Source organism: Triticum dicoccoides, chromosome 6B (genome assembly GCF_002162155.2).
Source record: "Triticum dicoccoides isolate Atlit2015 ecotype Zavitan chromosome 6B, WEW_v2.0, whole genome shotgun sequence".
NCBI classification, from domain to species: Eukaryota; Viridiplantae; Streptophyta; class Magnoliopsida; order Poales; family Poaceae; genus Triticum; species Triticum dicoccoides.
The window spans coordinates 665,361,501-665,379,186 of record NC_041391.1 but is presented as its reverse complement, the minus strand read 5'-3'; the positions used below and the strand labels follow the sequence as shown (position 1 = coordinate 665,379,186).

General features: G+C 44.2%; 1 protein-coding gene across 5 annotated transcripts; it reads left to right on the top strand.

Moving 5' to 3' along the window:
* Positions 1–8,010: 8,010 nt before the first annotated feature.
* Positions 8,011–15,531, top strand: LOC119323346. Of its 5 annotated transcripts, XM_037596978.1 has the most exons (11): positions 8,012–8,320; positions 8,414–8,625; positions 9,911–9,991; positions 10,752–10,849; positions 11,493–12,075; positions 12,323–12,606; positions 12,685–12,829; positions 12,920–13,028; positions 13,923–14,259; positions 14,880–15,042; positions 15,124–15,531. In XM_037596978.1, exons 6-11 carry the CDS (start codon positions 12,337–12,339, stop codon positions 15,366–15,368), a joined length of 1,269 nt encoding a protein of 422 aa, XP_037452875.1. In that variant the 5' UTR covers positions 8,012–8,320; positions 8,414–8,625; positions 9,911–9,991; positions 10,752–10,849; positions 11,493–12,075; positions 12,323–12,336; the 3' UTR covers positions 15,369–15,531. The 5 variants fall into 5 exon arrangements, with proteins under 5 accessions (XP_037452878.1, XP_037452875.1, XP_037452877.1 ...); XM_037596980.1 differs by lacking the exon at positions 10,752–10,849; XM_037596982.1 differs by having other exon boundaries at positions 8,414–9,991; positions 15,156–15,289.
* The last annotated feature ends 2,155 nt before the right edge of the window (positions 15,532–17,686 follow it).

Genomic DNA, 17,686 nt, shown 5'->3' with positions numbered 1-17,686 from the left:
TGGAAGTAATACATTTGATGTGTGCAATCCAATGAGTGCTGAGGCACGCAGTGAATATAGTTATGCTCTTACTTCATAGATGATTTGAGTAGATTCTGAGTATATTTACTTGATGAATTACAGGTCTGAATTATTGAAAGGTTCAAACAATTTCAGAGTTAAGTTGAAGATCTTCGTGACAAGAGGATAAAATATCTATGATATGATCATAGAGATGAATATCTAAGTTGCGAGTTTGGTACACAATTAAGACATTGTGGAAATTATTTCACAACTAATACTGCCTGGAACACCATAGTGTGATGGTGTGTCCGAACATCATAGCTGCACCCTATTGGATATGGTGCATACCATGATGTCTCTTATCGAATTACCACTATCGTTTGTGGGTTAGGCATTAGAGACAACCGCATTCACTTCAAATAGGGCACCACGTAATTCTGTTGAGATGACAACGTATGAACTATGGTTTAGAGAAACCTAAGCTGTCATTTCTTAAAAGTTTGGGGCTGCGACGCTTATGTGGAAAAGTTTTAGCCTGATAAGCTCAAACCCAAAGCGGATAAATGCATCTTCATAGGACACCCAGAACAGTTGGGTATACCTCCTATTTTAGATCCGGAAGGAAAAGTGATTGTTTCTAGAAACAGGTCCTTTCCCGAGGAAAAGTTTCTCTTGAAAGAATTGAGTGGGAGGATGGTGGAGACTTGATGAGGTTTTTGAACCATCACTTCAACCAATCTGTAGCAGGGCATAGGAAGTTGTTCCTGTGGCGCCTACACCAGTTGAATTGGAAGCTGATGATAGTGATCATGAAACTTCGGATCAAGTCACTACCAAACCTCGTAGGTTGACAAGGACGCGTACTGCTTCGGAGTGGTACGGTAATCCTGTCTTGGAGGTCATGTTGCTAGACAACAATGAACCTACGAGCTGTGGAGAAGCGATGGTGGGCCCGGATTCTGACAAATGGCTCGAGGCCATAAAATTCGAGAGAGGATCCATGTATAAAACAAAGTGCAGACTTTGGAAGAACTACTTGATAGTCGTAAGGCCGTTGGGTACAGATGGATTTTAAAAGGGAAGACGGACAATGATGGTAAGTCTCACCATTAAGAAAGCTCGACTTGTCACTAAGATGTTTTCCGACAAGTTCAAGGAGTTGACTACGATGAGACTTTCTCACCCGTACCGATGCTAAGAGTCTGTTGAAATTATATTAGCAGTTCCTGCATTATTTATGAAATCTTGCAAATAGGATGTCAAAACATTGTTTCCTCAATGATTTTCTTGAGGAAAGGTTGTATGTGATACAACCAAAAGGTTTTGTCAATCCTAAAAGATGCTAACAAGTATGCAAAGCTCCAGCAATCCTTCTAAGGACTGGAGTAAGCATCTTGGAGTTGGAATATACGCTTTGATGAGATGATCAAAGATTTCGGGTTTATAAAAAGTTTATGAGAAACTTGTATTTCCAAAGAAGTGAGTGGGAGCACTATAGCATTTCTGATGAGTATATGTTGTTGACATATTGTTGATCGGAAATGATGTAGAGTTTCTGGAAAGCATATAGGGTTATTTGAAAAGTGTTTTTCAATGGAAACCTGGATTAAGCTACTTGAACATTGAGCATCAAGATATATAAGGATAGATCAAAATCGCTTGATAGTACTTTCAAATATGTACGCACCGTGACAAGATTTTGAAGGAGTTCAAAATAGATCAACAAAGAAGGAGTTCTTGGCTATGTTATAGCGTGTGAGTATTGAGTAAGACTCAAGACCTGACCACGGTAGAAGAGAGAGAAAGGACGAAGGTCGTCCCCTATGCTTTAGACGTAGGCTCCACAGTATGCTATGCTGTGTACCACACCTAAAGTGTGCCTTGCCATGAGTCAGTCAAGGGGTACAAGTGTGATCCAGGAATGGATCACAGGATAGCGGTCAAGGTTATCCTTAGTAACTAGTGGACAAAGGAATTTTCTCGATTATGGAGGTGGTAAAAGAGTTCGTCGTAAAGGGTTACGCCGATGCTAACTTTGACACTAATCTGGATGACTCTGAGTAGTAGACCGGATTCGTATAGTAGAGCAATTATTTGGAATAGTTACAAATAGCGTGTGGTAGCTGCATCTAGGAGATGACATAAAGATTTGTAAAGGACACATGGATCAGAAAGATTCAGACCCGTTGACTAATAACCTCTCTCACAAGCGAGATATGATCAAACCCAATGGGTGTTGGATTCATTACAATCACATAGTGATGTGAACTAGATTATTGACTCTAGTGCAAGTGGGAGACTGTTGGAAATATGCCCTAGAGGCAATAATAAAATGGTTATTATTATATTTCCTTGTTCATGATAATTGTCTATTGTTCATGCTATAATTGTATTAACTCGAAACCGTAATACATGTGTGAATACATAGACCACAACATGTCCCTAGTGAGCCTCTAGTTGACTAGCTCGTTGATCAATAGATGGTTATGGTTTCCTGACCATGGACATTGGATGTCATTGATAACAGGATCACATCATTAGGAGAATGATGTGATGGACAAGACCCAATCCTAAGCATAGCACAAGATCATGTAGTTCGTTTGCTAAAAGCTTTTCTAATGTCAAGTATCATTTCCTTAGACCATGAGATTGTGCAACTCCCGGATACCATAGGAATGCTTTGGGTGTGCCAAATGTCACAACGTAACTGGGTGGCTATAAAGGTGCACACGGGTACCTCCGAAAGTGTCTGTTGGGTTGGCACGAATCGAGACTGGGATTTGTCACTCCGTGTGACGAAGAGGTATCTCTGGGCCCACTCGGTAATGCATCATCATAATGAGCTCAATGTGACTAAGTAGTTAGTCACGGGATCATGCATTACGGAACGAGTAAAGTGACTTGCCGGTAACGAGATTGAATGAGGTATTGGGATACCGACGATCGAATCTCGGGCAAGTAACATACCGATTGACAAAGGGAATTGTATACGTGATTGCTTGAATCCTTGACATCGTGGTTCATCCGATGAGATCATCATGGAACATGTGGGAGCCAACATGGGTATCTAGATACCGCTGTTGGTTATTGGCCAGAGAGCTGTCTCGGTCATGTCTGCATGATTCCTGAACCCGTAGGGTCTACACACTTAAGGTTCGATGACGCTAGAGTTGTTATGGGAATTAATGTGCAGTTACCGAATGTTGTTCGGAGTCTCGGATGAGATCCCGGACATCACGAGGAGTTTTGGAATGGTCTGGAAGTAAAGATTTATATATGGGAAGCCCTATTTTGGCCACCGGAAAATGTTCGGGATTTTTCGGTATTGTACCGGGAAGGTTCTAGAAGGTTCCAGAGTGGGGCCCACCTGCATGGGGGAACCCACATGAACGTGGGTAGTGGGGGCAAGGCCCCACACCCCTGGTCAAGGCGCACCAAGATCCCCCCTTAGAAGGAATAAGATCATATCCCGAAGGGATAAGATCAAGATCCCTAAAAATGGGGGATAACAATCAGTGGGGAAGGGAAATGATGGGATTTCTTTCCTCCCACCTTTGCCAACGCCCCAATGGACTTGGAGGGCAAGAAACCAGCCCCCTCCACCCCTATATATAGTGGGGAGGCGCATGGGAGCTGCACCCCTTCCCCTGGCGCAGCCCTCTCCCTCCCCAACACCTCATCCTCCGTAGTAGTGCTTGGTGAAGCCCTGCCGGAGAACTGCAAGCTCCACCACCACGCCGTCGTGCTCCTAGAGCTCTCCCTCAACTTCTCCTCTCCCCTTGGTGGATCAAGAAGGAGGAGACGTCCCCGGGCTGTACGTGTGTTGAACGCGGAGGCGCCGTTGTTCGACGCTTAGATCGGAATCAACCGCGATCTGAATCGTTGCGAGTACGACTCCTTCATCCGCGTTCTTGTAACGCTTCCGCATCGCGATCTTCAAGGGTATGAAGATGCACTCCCCTCTCTCTCGTTGCTAGTCTCTCCATAGATTGATCTTGGTGATGCATAGAATTTTTTTTAATTTCTGCAATGATCCCCAACAGGTTGCACTAGCGAAAGTATGAACTCTAGGACTTGTTTTCAAGCATCGAGACACTGTTTTGCTTACTTTTGTTACTTGCACTTTGTTGTTTTTATCTGTTCAGGTTATTAAAAGTTATTTCTACCATCCATATTACACATATATCACCCTCTCTTCACCGAACTAGTGCACCTATACAATTGATAAATGTATTGGGTGTGTTTGAGAGATAACCAACTTCATCCTACACCTCTCACATATTAATAAATCTTAAGTCATCCACCTATGAAAATTTGCCGCTATCCTACAAAACTCTACGCTTAGAGGTCCAACCAAGTCTACAAGGATAAGTTGCGTAGTAGACATCAGTCTCCACCCATTCCCTCTTTCTTTGCTCCCGCTTCATCCCTTGCCGACAATGCCACTCTACCACCCCAGCCGCCTGCCAATCCCTTCTCGGACCTCTGCGACCTCCACTGCTACACCTGGTCACCATGCCTCTTGTCCTATGCCGCAGATCCACACCTCTCGTTTGTCGGCCACATAGGTACCACCCACGCCTATGAGGGTCACCATGCCTCGCAGGTGTTTGGTCAAATGTCGTTGCTAATTTGTTTGAAGCAATAGATTCGGACATGGAGTTCATATACGAGCACTACATTGAGTCGTCTGACGAGGAAGATTATGTAGATGAAACGACCATGACGCATGCGGTCCTTCTAGACGCAGAGCATGCAGAAGAGCATGTTCTCAATTTCAAGGGATCGATCAAGGCTCATAGAGCGATGAATCGGAACAGGGCACGGGGGGCATTTGATGCTGATGGACGACTACTTTGCCCCCAATACCCTATTCACGGACAATATTCGCCGTCGCTTTTGGATGCGAAAAAATATCTTCGGTTGCCTCTACAATGGCGTCCGGTCCTGCGATGACTACTTCATCTTGAAGAAGGATATCTTATGAAGGATTGAATTCTCTGGTTTCCAGAAGTGCACGACCACATTATCAATGCTTCCATATGGCACAACCGTAGATTTGTGGGACGTGTACCTCCTCCGGATGTTTGAGAACACATGCGAAGACGCCATGATCAGATTTGCTACTGCGGTGGATGAGGTGTTTGGACCTCAATACTAGAGAGAACCAACAATTAAAGATACCCAGAGCCTCCTAGCAATGTCTGAAGCAAGATGGTTGCTAGGTTTGCTCGGATCTCTTGATTGCATCACTTGAGATTGAAGAACTTCCTAAGAGCTCCATAAGGGCAATATCAGGGCCATGTTAAGAAGCTCACTTTCATTATTGCAGCAGTTGCATCAGATTATCTCTGGATTTGACACGCTTCCTTTGGCATGCTTGTGTCTCATAATGACATCAATATGTTGCAGTAGTCTTCGTTGTTTGCTAGGTTGACTGAAGGGCAAGCTCCTCCTTGCAACTATACTGTCAATGAACATTGGTACATCATGAGCTACTATCTGATTGACGGTATATATTCTTCATGGACTACCATTGTCAAGACCATCTCTGAGCTAGTTTGTCAGAAAAGAGATCACTAGCCCAATATATAAGGAGCTAGAAAGGATGTGGAAAGATTATTTAGAGTGCTCCAAGCCCATTTTGTAGTTGTTCGTGGAGCTGCTAAACAATGGGATACAAGCACCTTGTGGGAGTGATGACATGTTGTGTGATCATGCACAACATGACAGTGGAGGATGAGGGTGAAGATACCATTGAAGGTGTGCAATTTGAGAACATGAGTGATCCTATCCAACTTCCACATCAAAATCCGCCCAAGTTTGATGAGTTTGTTTAAATACACCAACAAATACGGCATCGAGCAACTCATGAGCATCTCAAGAAGATTTGATCGAGTATATGTGGCCGGTTAAAGGGGACAACGAGAACATATGTACAAGTTGAATTCAAGTTTGAACTATTATATGTGAAAACTTAGTTGGAATGTAATATTTAAATTAGAACTGCTATTGCATTTGAATCTTTAAAATCATCGATGATTTGATATGCTATTATTTTGAGCCCGCGAACTTAAAAAGGAGAGATAAAAGTTTATGAGACATGGTTGCGTGGTCGGCTCCCACATCATCGTCCACGGACTTGTCCGGACCAGCCCATAGAAAAATACAGTGTCTGTTTTCGGGCCGGCATTCAAGATGCCACAAAGCTGGTTAGAGATGCCTTAAGCTAGGCAATAATGTATCATTGGCACATTCTACATACATAAACTGACTTATTTATCTCAACATGCAAACATGCCACCTCACAAATTATTATGAATAGTATAAAGTCCACCTAAACATGCAATCATGCATGGGAAACACACCTACTACACTATTCAACCATGCGTGAAAAAATGTTGTCCATTCAATTATTTATTTATATTCAATACTTATTTTTACAACTATACATAAGCAAATATAATAAGATATACTCCAACCCAAATTTATCAACCCAAAGTTTTATCAACCAATTCCCGCCTCTAGTTTTCTTCTATATAAAAAGGAACTATAGGTCATTTTTTGTTTCGTTTTGGTACTATACAAGTCACACAGGCGTACAACGCATGTGCTTAGAGTGAGTGCTAGGGTCAAATTCCTGGCCGTTACGTGCAATTTCCGCCCAAGTTAAGAAAACTAGACGATGACCCGCGCATTGCTGCAGGAACCTTTGTAAAACGATGCATAAATAGATGTTAAAAAATAAAAACTATTGCAGAAACAAATTTAAGAATGCCCTCAGATATATTTTGAAAACAATAAAGGATATGAAGCATATCATAAAATGTTGTATACAAAGATAAATTTATCGAATTTAAATCAAAAGAGGTGCCATTTTAAATAAATGTGTGTAACATGACCTACATATATTTGCTTCAAGCGTCTAACGTACAAATATATGTAGGTAATGCTACAAAAAGTGTAACATGATAGTCTATGTTGCCCACAAAAATTAGTGAAAAAAATCTATGCATGATTGTTGAGGTGGCATTGTTGCATGAATAAATTAGTGCATAAATTGTAACTAATGACCATATGCATGACTTGATGATGTGGCATAGTTGCATGAAGAGAAAAAAAATAGATAGTTGGGAAGGAGAGGGTGGGAGAAAAGAGCGGGAAGTGGGCGGAGAGTGGAGAGGAATGGAAGAAGAGAAGTTGGGGATTTGGACGCGGAATCAGTGCGCGATGCTACAAAAGAGCGGGCTCCACTTTCCTTTTGGGTGGGCCAATGAGGTCGATAGCGACGTTTCTCGTGTCCGGACTCCGCAAAGCCCGACCATGTTTGTCTCCGGTTTGCGGGAAAAATCGCGTCCAGACAACGTCGTAGACCGCTACAAGACCGCGTTGAATGGCTTCTACAGTCCGGACAGTTCGATCCGAACGGTTGCGGGAGGTTTACGAATCGGCGTCGAAGATGCCGTGATAATATAGACTAGTATATAAGTTACTTACTCCGTGGAGAAAAATGTTTTATTTATTTCCTGCTAGCGCCCCTGCTTTGGAGATGCCGTGATTGATTTGACTGACTGACTGAGCACTGAGAGACGCGCGCCTTTCCATGTACATACAGGAGCCACGTACTCGCATTTTATTACCGCAGCGTGTACACACCAGATAAAATGAGGAGGGGAGGAGCATGTAGTGCAATCGGCGACCAAGCCACCCAGCGTGTACCTCCACAATAAGTTTGGCCGGCGATGTGACCTCGGTACGGTTGCTTCATGCCTCCTTTTCCTTTTTCTTTCTTTCTTCTGCGCAACTCGTCGAGCTGCGCGGGCCAACGTGTCTGACAGTTACCTGGACGTATGCGAGTGGTCTATTCCCCGCGTTGCCTGCTGCGGGTATGTACGGTGCCATAATTGTTTTTCCGTCACGTAAAAAAGGAAATAACTTGCATGTGATTTTCCGTGGGTACACTACGCGTGTCGAAGCACACATGGATTGCGCTGAGGATGGTAACCCTAATGCATTGCTTAGCCCGTGATGTAACCCAGGGCTCTGCCCCAGCAGCCGCCTCCCTCGCCCCTGTAACCTCTCTCTGCTCTGACCTAGAACAGATCTGGCTCACCTCTCATCCCCACCCTAACCTCCACGGTCCTTCTTCTGCCAGTCGCCATGGCGTCTCGCTGCCAGGCCGGTGCTTCCTTCCCGCCCCGGGGAGCCCCGAGAGCTGCTCCGTCTGTTCTCCAGGCGCACCTTCCTGGCCGTGGACGCACGCTTCCATTGAATTAACCATGTCGCTCGCCGGTCGGCGGGCCAAGAGATTTACCTGGTTGAACGTCCCTTGCGTGTTTGGATCGGTTAAGTTTTTTCTATCCTCATCCGTAATATCCTCCTAACTATATTCTTCTGGATCTACTTGCAGGTAGCTCGCTCTCGTCTCCATGGTGGCCGGCAAGCGCTCACGGCGGTCCCTCTCGTCGTCGGTCGAGGGCGCCTCTGGTCGACGGCCAGAAGTGCATGGCTGGCATGGTTTTTGTCATCCAGCACCGTCTAGGTCCTTGAGTATACATAGGATTCCATAGCTATGCAGATTTGACACACCCGTCCATCCATCCATGATGCTCTGCACAACAGGTTAATTAGCTGTATACCCATCCAGCGGTAATTTCTCCTCTAATTAATCAGATCAGACGCAACCCTTTTTCCCTCTTAACCAGTCCTTCATTCTTTTTCAGCATCCTCTCTTTGTAATTAACGGTTGATATATGTTGGGATCCTTGTCCACGGATGATTTACTTTGTTAATTTCTAAAGTAGGTTTTATATATATCCTTGTATAGAAGAAGAATCGATTGTTGGAACTAGATCGAAAATATGTATAGTGTTTAGTTTTGATTTTCTCTTTTGAGAAAATGTAGACCAAGTTTATCAGTGTATCACTCGTACATACTCCCTCCATTCGACAAAGTTAGTACAAAGTTGGGTCATCTATTTTGGAACGAAGGAAGTACTACCTAGTATAAGGGTTAGCTATGATTTTCTCTTTTTGATTTTTTTTTGTAGATAGAGATACTACTTATAATAAGTACTATGCATAAGGTTTAACTTTGAATTAGATTTACGGATTTATCGTTCCTAAGTAGTATGAATACGTATTAGCTCTGATTTTCTACTTTTGAAAAAAAGTTTTAGATCAAAATTTATTGTTTATCATTCATAAGTACTCTCAATATTTCTCTTTGAAAAAAGGATGTATATCGATGTTTACCCGTTATCATCCATAAGTTAGTTCAAGCTTTCGCTGTAATTCTTAATAGTTCCAACCTCAAGTTTTCGTTCATTTGTGAGTTCGCAACCTTTGTGGCTCCTTTGATTCACAGGATTAACATGTTGTGTCATGTACTCATATTCTTTAACTGAAAGAGTTTGCCAAATAATATTGCCTCGACCTTTCTGCGCCCCTCTGTTATTACTCGGCAATGTGCGCACACTTCCGTTGAAATACAACCATATCGGGTGCTGGTGGTTGAGGTGTTTACTTACCTTATTGAAAATTGACCAATGTATGTCTGGATCGATGCTTAAGTTTTTCTTTCACTTGCTATAGTTAGTTGGTGATCCAAAGTATCGTTGTTCTCGATTTTGCATCGTTTCCAAGGTGTTTTGTTTGCTCTAATTTCTTATGCTGCTGCATTTCTCGCCCTTATTCTTTTTCCGTATTGTGTTTACCACTAATCAATATATCAATATATTGATACAAGTCCTTGACTTTTCTTTACCGTCCGCTCACCACTTAGCCCTGGTAAAGGCCCTCTCTCCTGGTACATCATACGTATCAGTGGCGAGCGCAGTAAAAAGTAGATAAACTAATGCTATTGACCACACTGACATGAGCTTGTCCCCTCTTGTGTCACTTGCAGATAGGCCCCATGCAATGCTCAACACCGGAGTGTTGTGAACTTAATTGGAAGCAGAATCGATACAAGTCCGCGGTACAATATGTATGTATATCAAATGATTTCTTTTTGTTTCTTTCCCTTTTTAGGGATGACATTAACCTGGGAAAACCTTGATAAACCACTTTTTGCTACTGTTAATTTATGTTTAGAGGATGGCACAGCTTAACTAGATGTGAGCTTAGTGTGCTGTTCTGTTGGCTTTGTCTCTCTTTGTTCCGCAATAGTGTGTAAATAAGAACTACCTTTTTTTAGCGTGCTATAGTGGTCCTTCATCTTTTAGCTAAGCTAAAAAAACAAGCAAACAATGTACTATTTAATTTATTGTGTGCGCCACGCCGCGTACCATCGAATTTTTATCTAGTTATTTTGCTTGTCTTAAACTATATAGATATGTATTTGGAAGGTATCCATTTCCCTTTTCGCTTGAGTAGGATTGGGATACCCACATTTTGTTTTGCGTCTCAGGTTTTATTTCGTCGACGCCCGTAACCATGGGGGGAAACTTGATAAAACCACTTTTTTTATTACTGTTTATGTGTAGAGGTGACCCTAGCTTGCTGTTTCATTGTTTTTGTCCATGTTTGTTCTGCAAGAGTTTGTATATAAGAAATAAGAGTTCTTGTTAGCATGCTATAGCAGCCTCGAGTGAATGATCTACTACTTTTTTTTATCACATTTGTATGTAAGTTTCAAACACATGAATATTTTTTTTTTACTTTTTGTTGTTGTTGCAAACTCATGTTTTGTCAATCTTTTGTTGCCCATCTAGAATCCTCCCAATTCCATGTTTTTATTTTTTCAGTGGATTGAGCGTGCACTTCCTACTTGGCATCAGGCTGACAATAATATATGCCATGACCTTGTACTTTCTGTCTTTTGGTTGGCAGGAATAAAACAAAGGTACTGATGAATCAAGATTTTGCTATGCATTCTTAGTCTTAAGAGATAAAATATGATGATTATTCTTAGAGATTTGAGAGATAAATAAAATATGGTGATTAGTCTTTGAGATTTTAGACCTAAAACATGATGATTTTCCGTGGTCATTTTGGTGGTTGGCTAAAAGCAATGTTACCGAAGATTTTTCTGGTAGATGGCAAAAGTCCCCCTTTCATCTTGCTTTATGTCATTAACATGCATGTTTTCTTAGCTCATGTTTACTAGTAGTACCAATTGACTCATATACGAAAGAAATTTCCACCGATATATCTTTTGTGGCACATAACACATAAATAACACATAATTCATTAGTTAAATTTCGATTAAGTAGAGACTATCAAATTTAATACTTGATGAAATTTATGTGCTTACTAAAATAAATAATTAGACACCTACTCTCTACAAATAAGCATGTGTGCTTAAGTAAAACCGATCTATTTTTCAATCACTTTACATTGTATATGGTCTAAGCATGTTTTGTTTCAGCCTATGATCTATTAATTGGCACCAATAGAAATTTATGATGTTCCAACAAATCCGGCCCATGGGCCGGACATCGGCACATGCTTTATTACTGATCTGATTTGTTGACTGTTTATTTTAGGTTTGCCTACACCACTGATGATGCCGCCGCCGCCACTTCGGCTATCGCAAGACCATTTTGTCCGCCGCTACATCAGGCGCAAGATACTTTCGGCCGCCGCTGCCTCAAGGTTGGGTTGCCATGTATATATCAGCAAGAAATGGGCCGGAGGAAGAAACGAAGCAAGCCCAGCAGGCTGCCCATTTGTCCCAGCCCGCAGCACAAGCAGATGCACGCCCGCATCCCGCAGCCCCGCATTGCTCCCGTCCCCTTTGGTATCCATTCCGCACCAAAACCTAGATGCACGCCGCACCAGCCGCCTCCGGCCGGACGCCGCGCCCTTCCTCAGTAGGCCGCCAACTCTAGCCGCCCTTCCTGCTAGTAGCTGCGCGCCTGCGCCCTGCTGCTTCCACGCCGGCGCCGGCCACGGCGACCAGTCTTAAGCGGCCAGCGCCCAGCGGCAGCAGCTTCGCCGACGGCCGGCGGTGTGCAGGCGTGCACCCTGCGCTGGGGTCTGGAGACGTGCAGCATAGCAAGCTAGCAGCTGGGAGCTGAGCAGCAGCCTGCAACCACTTTGTTTGGCCGATTTGTCCAGAGCCTCAAGGTAAGATTCATGTTCGTATTTTGCTAGATCCAGTGGGCAAATGATGGATCACAGCATTTGAATAATAAGCAGGCTTCAGTTGAAATTCTCTGGATCTGTAGGCTTACGCAAAACTTAAACTTTATTGGCATTTTTTGTATGTTTGTAAGGCCCTTGATCTATTTCTATCTGGCATTGGTAAATTAGTTAGGAAGTGCACATGTGATATTCGTTGTCAAACTTTTAAGGTGGACCACCCTGTTTTCAGAGCCTAAGCATCTCATGGCGAACATACATCCTGACTTCAAGAAGAAGATGGCTCGTGCAGTGGGCATAGTTAACTTGGAACTATCCGACCCTTCTGAAGTTCTGCTCCAAGATGTGGTCAAGGTGTTGGTGGACAGAACCACTGGTGTTGTGATGCAAAAAGCATTCCGCATCTTGGCCTCCCCACTCCCGGTCGATTATATGGACAAGCCAATCGCAAGACTCTTCCCCAATCCTGATGATTATTTTGCCCCGATCGGGCTTGATTCAACAATTGGTTCACCAGTATGTTTTCATTCTGTAACTATTGTACGATTGCTCATTCTGCATCAATAATTTGCTCTGTCGTTGCTTGTCTTGTAGTTCACTATCCCCTGGTCCGAGTCTTCTTTGAACGATGATGTTCCGTATATCATACATGCTCGTTACCACCGGTTGGCTGGCCATTTAGTGCTCCTTGCTTCCTTACCAACAGATGGCGTTGAGAATGCTTCAAGAGCCGCACAGTGTATGACTAAATCAACTGCCCATGTCCATTTTCTACTGAAATTTATACTAGTTGTTACCATCTTGAACCAGATTCTAATTTTCTTTTCAGTCAAAAACCATGTCCTTGAAGAGCTGTGTCATCTGGCTATCAAGAGCTCCACGAACCATGTTGATTCATTGTTCCTTCCTCATGCAATTTATGTATGGGTGGTTCGGGAGATTGAAGCTAAAAAGCACGGACACGGGGACGGAAAGACGGGGATACGCATACGGGGATACGGGATACGGCATTTTTCAAAAACAGCCATTCGGGGATACGGCGAGTATATATAAAATAAAATAAAAATATGCCATATAATATACAATTAAGACAGAAAATTAATGAGAAAGAGATCATAATAGAGGGTAATGCCCCATTTGGTGTCTCTTTTATCAAGTGATGATTGATTGGTCCTCATCCCCCCATGTCATGTTGTCATTGCAAGCTGCATCTATCTTGCAAAACACATCAAACACAGACAGTACAGAAGATTAGAAGACAAGACATAATTGGAAGACAATGCAAGCATGAGCAGCAGCAGCACAAGCATGAGCAGCAGCACCACCAGCATAAGCGGCAGCACAAGCAAGCATCAAGCCAGCAAGCAACATCCAGCAGCACAAGCAAATCTGAAGGATAAAAGAGGAAGAGGTCGAGGAAAGGGGAGAGGGGAGAGGCTGCTTGGTTACCTGCGAGGCTGGGGGTAGCACCAGCTATCGCCGGTCGAATCCAGGCGTCGGCGACGAGTCAAGGCGGAGGCGGCTTCGATCCAGGAGGCTGGCGGCGCGGGGAGGCTGGGAGGGAGCACCTCGTCCTTGAGACGAGAGCGTGCGGGAGTTCCTGCAAATAGGTTAGGTATACTGGGTTGGGCCGAGGCTGTTTTGGGCCAGGCCGTGTCCCAAACGTATCCCGCACGTGTCCCAAACGTATCCCTGTGTTTTTTTCCTTTTTTAAAATCGAAATTCGGGGGATACTGCAAAGTTCGCGTATCCCGGCGTATCCTGGCGTATCCCCGTATCCTGCCGTATCAGAACGGCAGTTCGGCACTTCCAGCCGTGTCCATGCTTTGTAGGATTGAAGAACTTCATGCAAAGAAGCAAGCTGCATTGGGGGGCGGTGGCTCCCACCAAGAAAAGCGCATCAAGTTTCAGATTCAACATCTTGAGGGCCTCTTGACCAACGGCAACCTGAAGTATGGTTGGAAGCTCTTCTGCTGCAAGCAGGTTATGTCGAAGTCTCTGGAAGGACTCGAGGAAGTTGTTGAGAAGCTCGAACAGCAGGACGAAAACCTGAAGGAGGTGTACCGAATCCTTGCCCATGAGCTTCCGGCAGAGTTCATGAGCCAACCCATTGGTGACCTTCTCCCTCATACCATCTTGCTGGGCCTCCCGCTGGACATGGACAAGCCGGTGAGTGTAAAATTTGGTCCATAATTCTGTTGGTCTTGCCTGATGTTCGCTGTTGTGTTATCCTGCGGTTTCTTGCTATCTTTCTGATTCCATTTGATCTGCTTTTGGCACATGTTTTATGGTTGCTGATTGATGTAAAACTTGATAGCTCTAGCATCTCAATTCTGTATGCTGTACTGTCTTTCTACGTCTGAAATGCTTGTGTTCCTCAAACGTTTGAACTGATTTTGTGTATACTTCTGTATTTGAAGTGCTAACTTTGCCTGGTGGCCTGTAGAGGTCATGACACTAGTGTAATCAATTTTTTTGAGAAGATGTGTGGAGTCCAATATGTTGATATGATCTAGTGTACACAATACATGTCTTGAGGGGCTCACCATTGGGCAAGCGCGATAGCAAATGGGTCATTGATAATTGTATCTATCATATTTACACCTATTTTTTATTCTATGTGGCAAACATGGTAGGCTATCAAAACTATTTATAGTCTGTTGTAACTTTCATGACTATTGTACTGAATGACACTCTGAGCACCTGCTCGGCTTCAAGTGGTTATCCATCTAAAATCTGTCTTGGATTCCAAGCATTAGTTTATGGTGTTCACTGATTTTTCTGTGCAGTTCTTTAAAAAAATGGACAGTGACGTCAACAAGTATAACCTCGCCAAGAATGATGAAAGAGAATTATTCGAACTACTGGCAACATATCATCAAATAGCGCGTCTGATCATTCTCCATGCTTCTCTTGCCCGCAGCGAGGATAACACCAAAATTGCAGCAACTTGTAAGTTTACTCCAACATCTACTGCCCCATCTTCTATTCTTGTGGCATGCTTGTCATGCTTATAAAGTTTAATTTTCCCAGTAAAGGAGCGTGGTATCTACCCACTGCTGCAGGAGTGTGCCCTTATGTATTCATTTAAGGCTGGCGCGTGCATGGGAATTCCTGAACCAATCGTAAAGTGGGTTGAAAATGATGTTGAGCAGCTCAAGAAAAACCTATCCAAGATGGATGCCAGTGGCGATCAACTCAAACAACGTGAACGTGTTATAGAAGAGCGTGAAAATATTATCTACCGCACAATCGACTACTTTGATAGCAGCTTGTGAACCCTTTTGTTCGCTGACATCTTGTGCATGCTTACGCTGTGACATCTTATGCGTGCTTACACTCTTGTGGTGGATGTTCCTATTTGGTTCTGCTATCTTCATCAAACATATATAAAGAAACTGCTTAGCTATGCAACAAGCTAACATTCCATGTTCTCTCTCACCCTCAGCATTTCTTTGTCATGTTTTGGTGATCTAAATCCTCTTTACGGAGGGAGCACTGTATTTGATAAGTCATTTTCAAACTAAAGCTGTTCTTTCTTCCACTGAATGTTTCAGACACTTGGACACCGGCGCCCTCATGTTGTTGACTCTTGTTGTCAAAGGACAGTTTCAACTGAAAAATGGCTTCTAGAGTGGGCAACACTTAAAATAACATCTCACGAAAACAACCTGATATCAATTAAAATTGAAGAAACCAAAACGAAACATAGACCAATAAGTACGAAACTAAGCTCGAGAGCAGTGTGGACCTAACGTTGATGGCTCTAACAACAACAGGTGCCCTAACTCGGGCGCCTCAAATGCCCGGACGAATCAGTCAAAAAATGCGACCCAGATGGATTCCCCAAACCGGTGTCAAACGCTTGGGCTGATCGACACCCTTTATATTCAGCCCATATCTGGGGTGGCCTGGGCGCGTCCGCCACGTCGGAGCCGGCCCACCCGACCCCATATATATATATTCATCCCCATCTGTTTTCTGGACCAAACTCTAGCCACTCCACTTCACCCCGCCCATTCTACTCCGTCACCCAAGCTCCTGTCCAGCGATCTCCGACCTTCTTCGGCATGGCGGGAAATGGATCTCACTCTAACAAGTCCATTTTCGTCGACGGGGTGCCGTCCCATGCGGGATGGAGGAGGCCATGGCCATCCACATTGCCCTCAGCCGCTCCTACAGGACTGCGCCTGACCGACGAGGGGATCCGTCCGGCGCGAGTCCATTGCTTCGATGCAATAGGCGCTCGAATCCTCCAGAGCTGGTTCATCGCGGTCTGGTAGCCTTCCCATCTCCGGTCCGTCAGCGTATGAGTCCTACATGTCCTGGTGTGCTCGCCGTGGGAAGGAGAGGATAAGGACGGCTAAGGCACGCCTCACTGTGGAAGCAGCGGATGCGGCGACGAGTGCTGCCATAGAGGAGGAAGCCATTCGTGCCCGCATCGTAAAGAAGAGGCAGTGGAGGGACATACGCGCCCTCGCCCAAGAGCAAAATTGGGTGGTCTGTGCTATGGTCGGACTTCCCCCAAAGAGTAGAAGGAGGACAACGACGGGTCGCTCAGCTCCGACGACGAGCAGGTCCAGCTGGATCCGTTCCGCGTTTTCGACCGCTACTTCTGCGAGAAGGATGGCAAGGGCAGCCGTGGATGATCTTCTCCATAGCTAATATGTAGATAGAACATGCCAAATATTGGTAGTCCGATGGCATGTCGTAATGTAGAAGTCGGACAAAGTTGCTACTTCGCTTACGTTTACTTTGTATGGATTTGAGATTTTCTAACTAAGGTGTCCGATTATGCGAAGCAAGATTTTAGGTGCGACCGGTCAGTTCCGGGCACGTCCACGAGCGTTTGAGGTGTCGGATTTGGCGTGTCTGGCTGTAGATACTCTAAGATGTTCTAACTTTATTGAATCGGACGTCTACACGTTGTAGGGTGTTTATTCACTCATTTTAGTTTATTTGTAGTCCACATTGAAATATAAGATGTTCTAACTTTTTATCGAATCAGATCTCCTACACGTCTCGCGAATGCAAATTGTAGCAAAGCTAAACAATGTCTAAACAAAATCCCGAGTTTTAACCTAGAAAAAAGTAGCTACCTGTCTATATCTATAACTATATTATTATATATTTATATCTATATCTATAGTACTCCCTTTATTTTTATTTACTTTGCATATTAGCTTTGACTGTAGTCAAACAGTATAAAGTTTGACCAAGTTTGTAGAAAACAATATGAACATTTAAAGCATCTATAGCTGGGCACCCCAAACCCTCCTCAAACACCCGGGCGGGCAGCCCTGTCACTGACGGATCACGAAATTTCGACCCAGCCAGGCGCCTCAAATGGGCCTAAAAAGCTGGCCCACCCGACCCCATATATATTCCTCCCTATCCGCTAGGTGGACCGAACCGTAGCCACTTCACTCCACTCCCCTCCACTCCCCTTCGCCACCCAATCTCGCCTCCGGCGGCGTCTGGCCGTCTCTGACATGGCGGGCAGAGGATCCGAGTCCTTCACCTCCAGATCCGTCGACTCCGAGCTCATCCCACGCGGCCCCGAGGAGGAGATGCATGTCCGACTTGCGCTTCACCG

Excerpts from the sequence above, each read along its gene's own strand:
- LOC119323346 (XM_037596980.1), top strand. The coding sequence starts at position 12,337 with ATGGCGAACATACATCCTGACTTCAAGAAGAAGATGGCTCGTGCAGTG. Across the intron at positions 12,830-12,919 it reads TGCTTCAAGAGCCGCACAGT|TCAAAAACCATGTCCTTGAA; the intron begins GTATGACTAAAT and ends TTTTCTTTTCAG. Across the intron at positions 14,260-14,879 it reads CGCTGGACATGGACAAGCCG|TTCTTTAAAAAAATGGACAG; the intron begins GTGAGTGTAAAA and ends TTTTCTGTGCAG.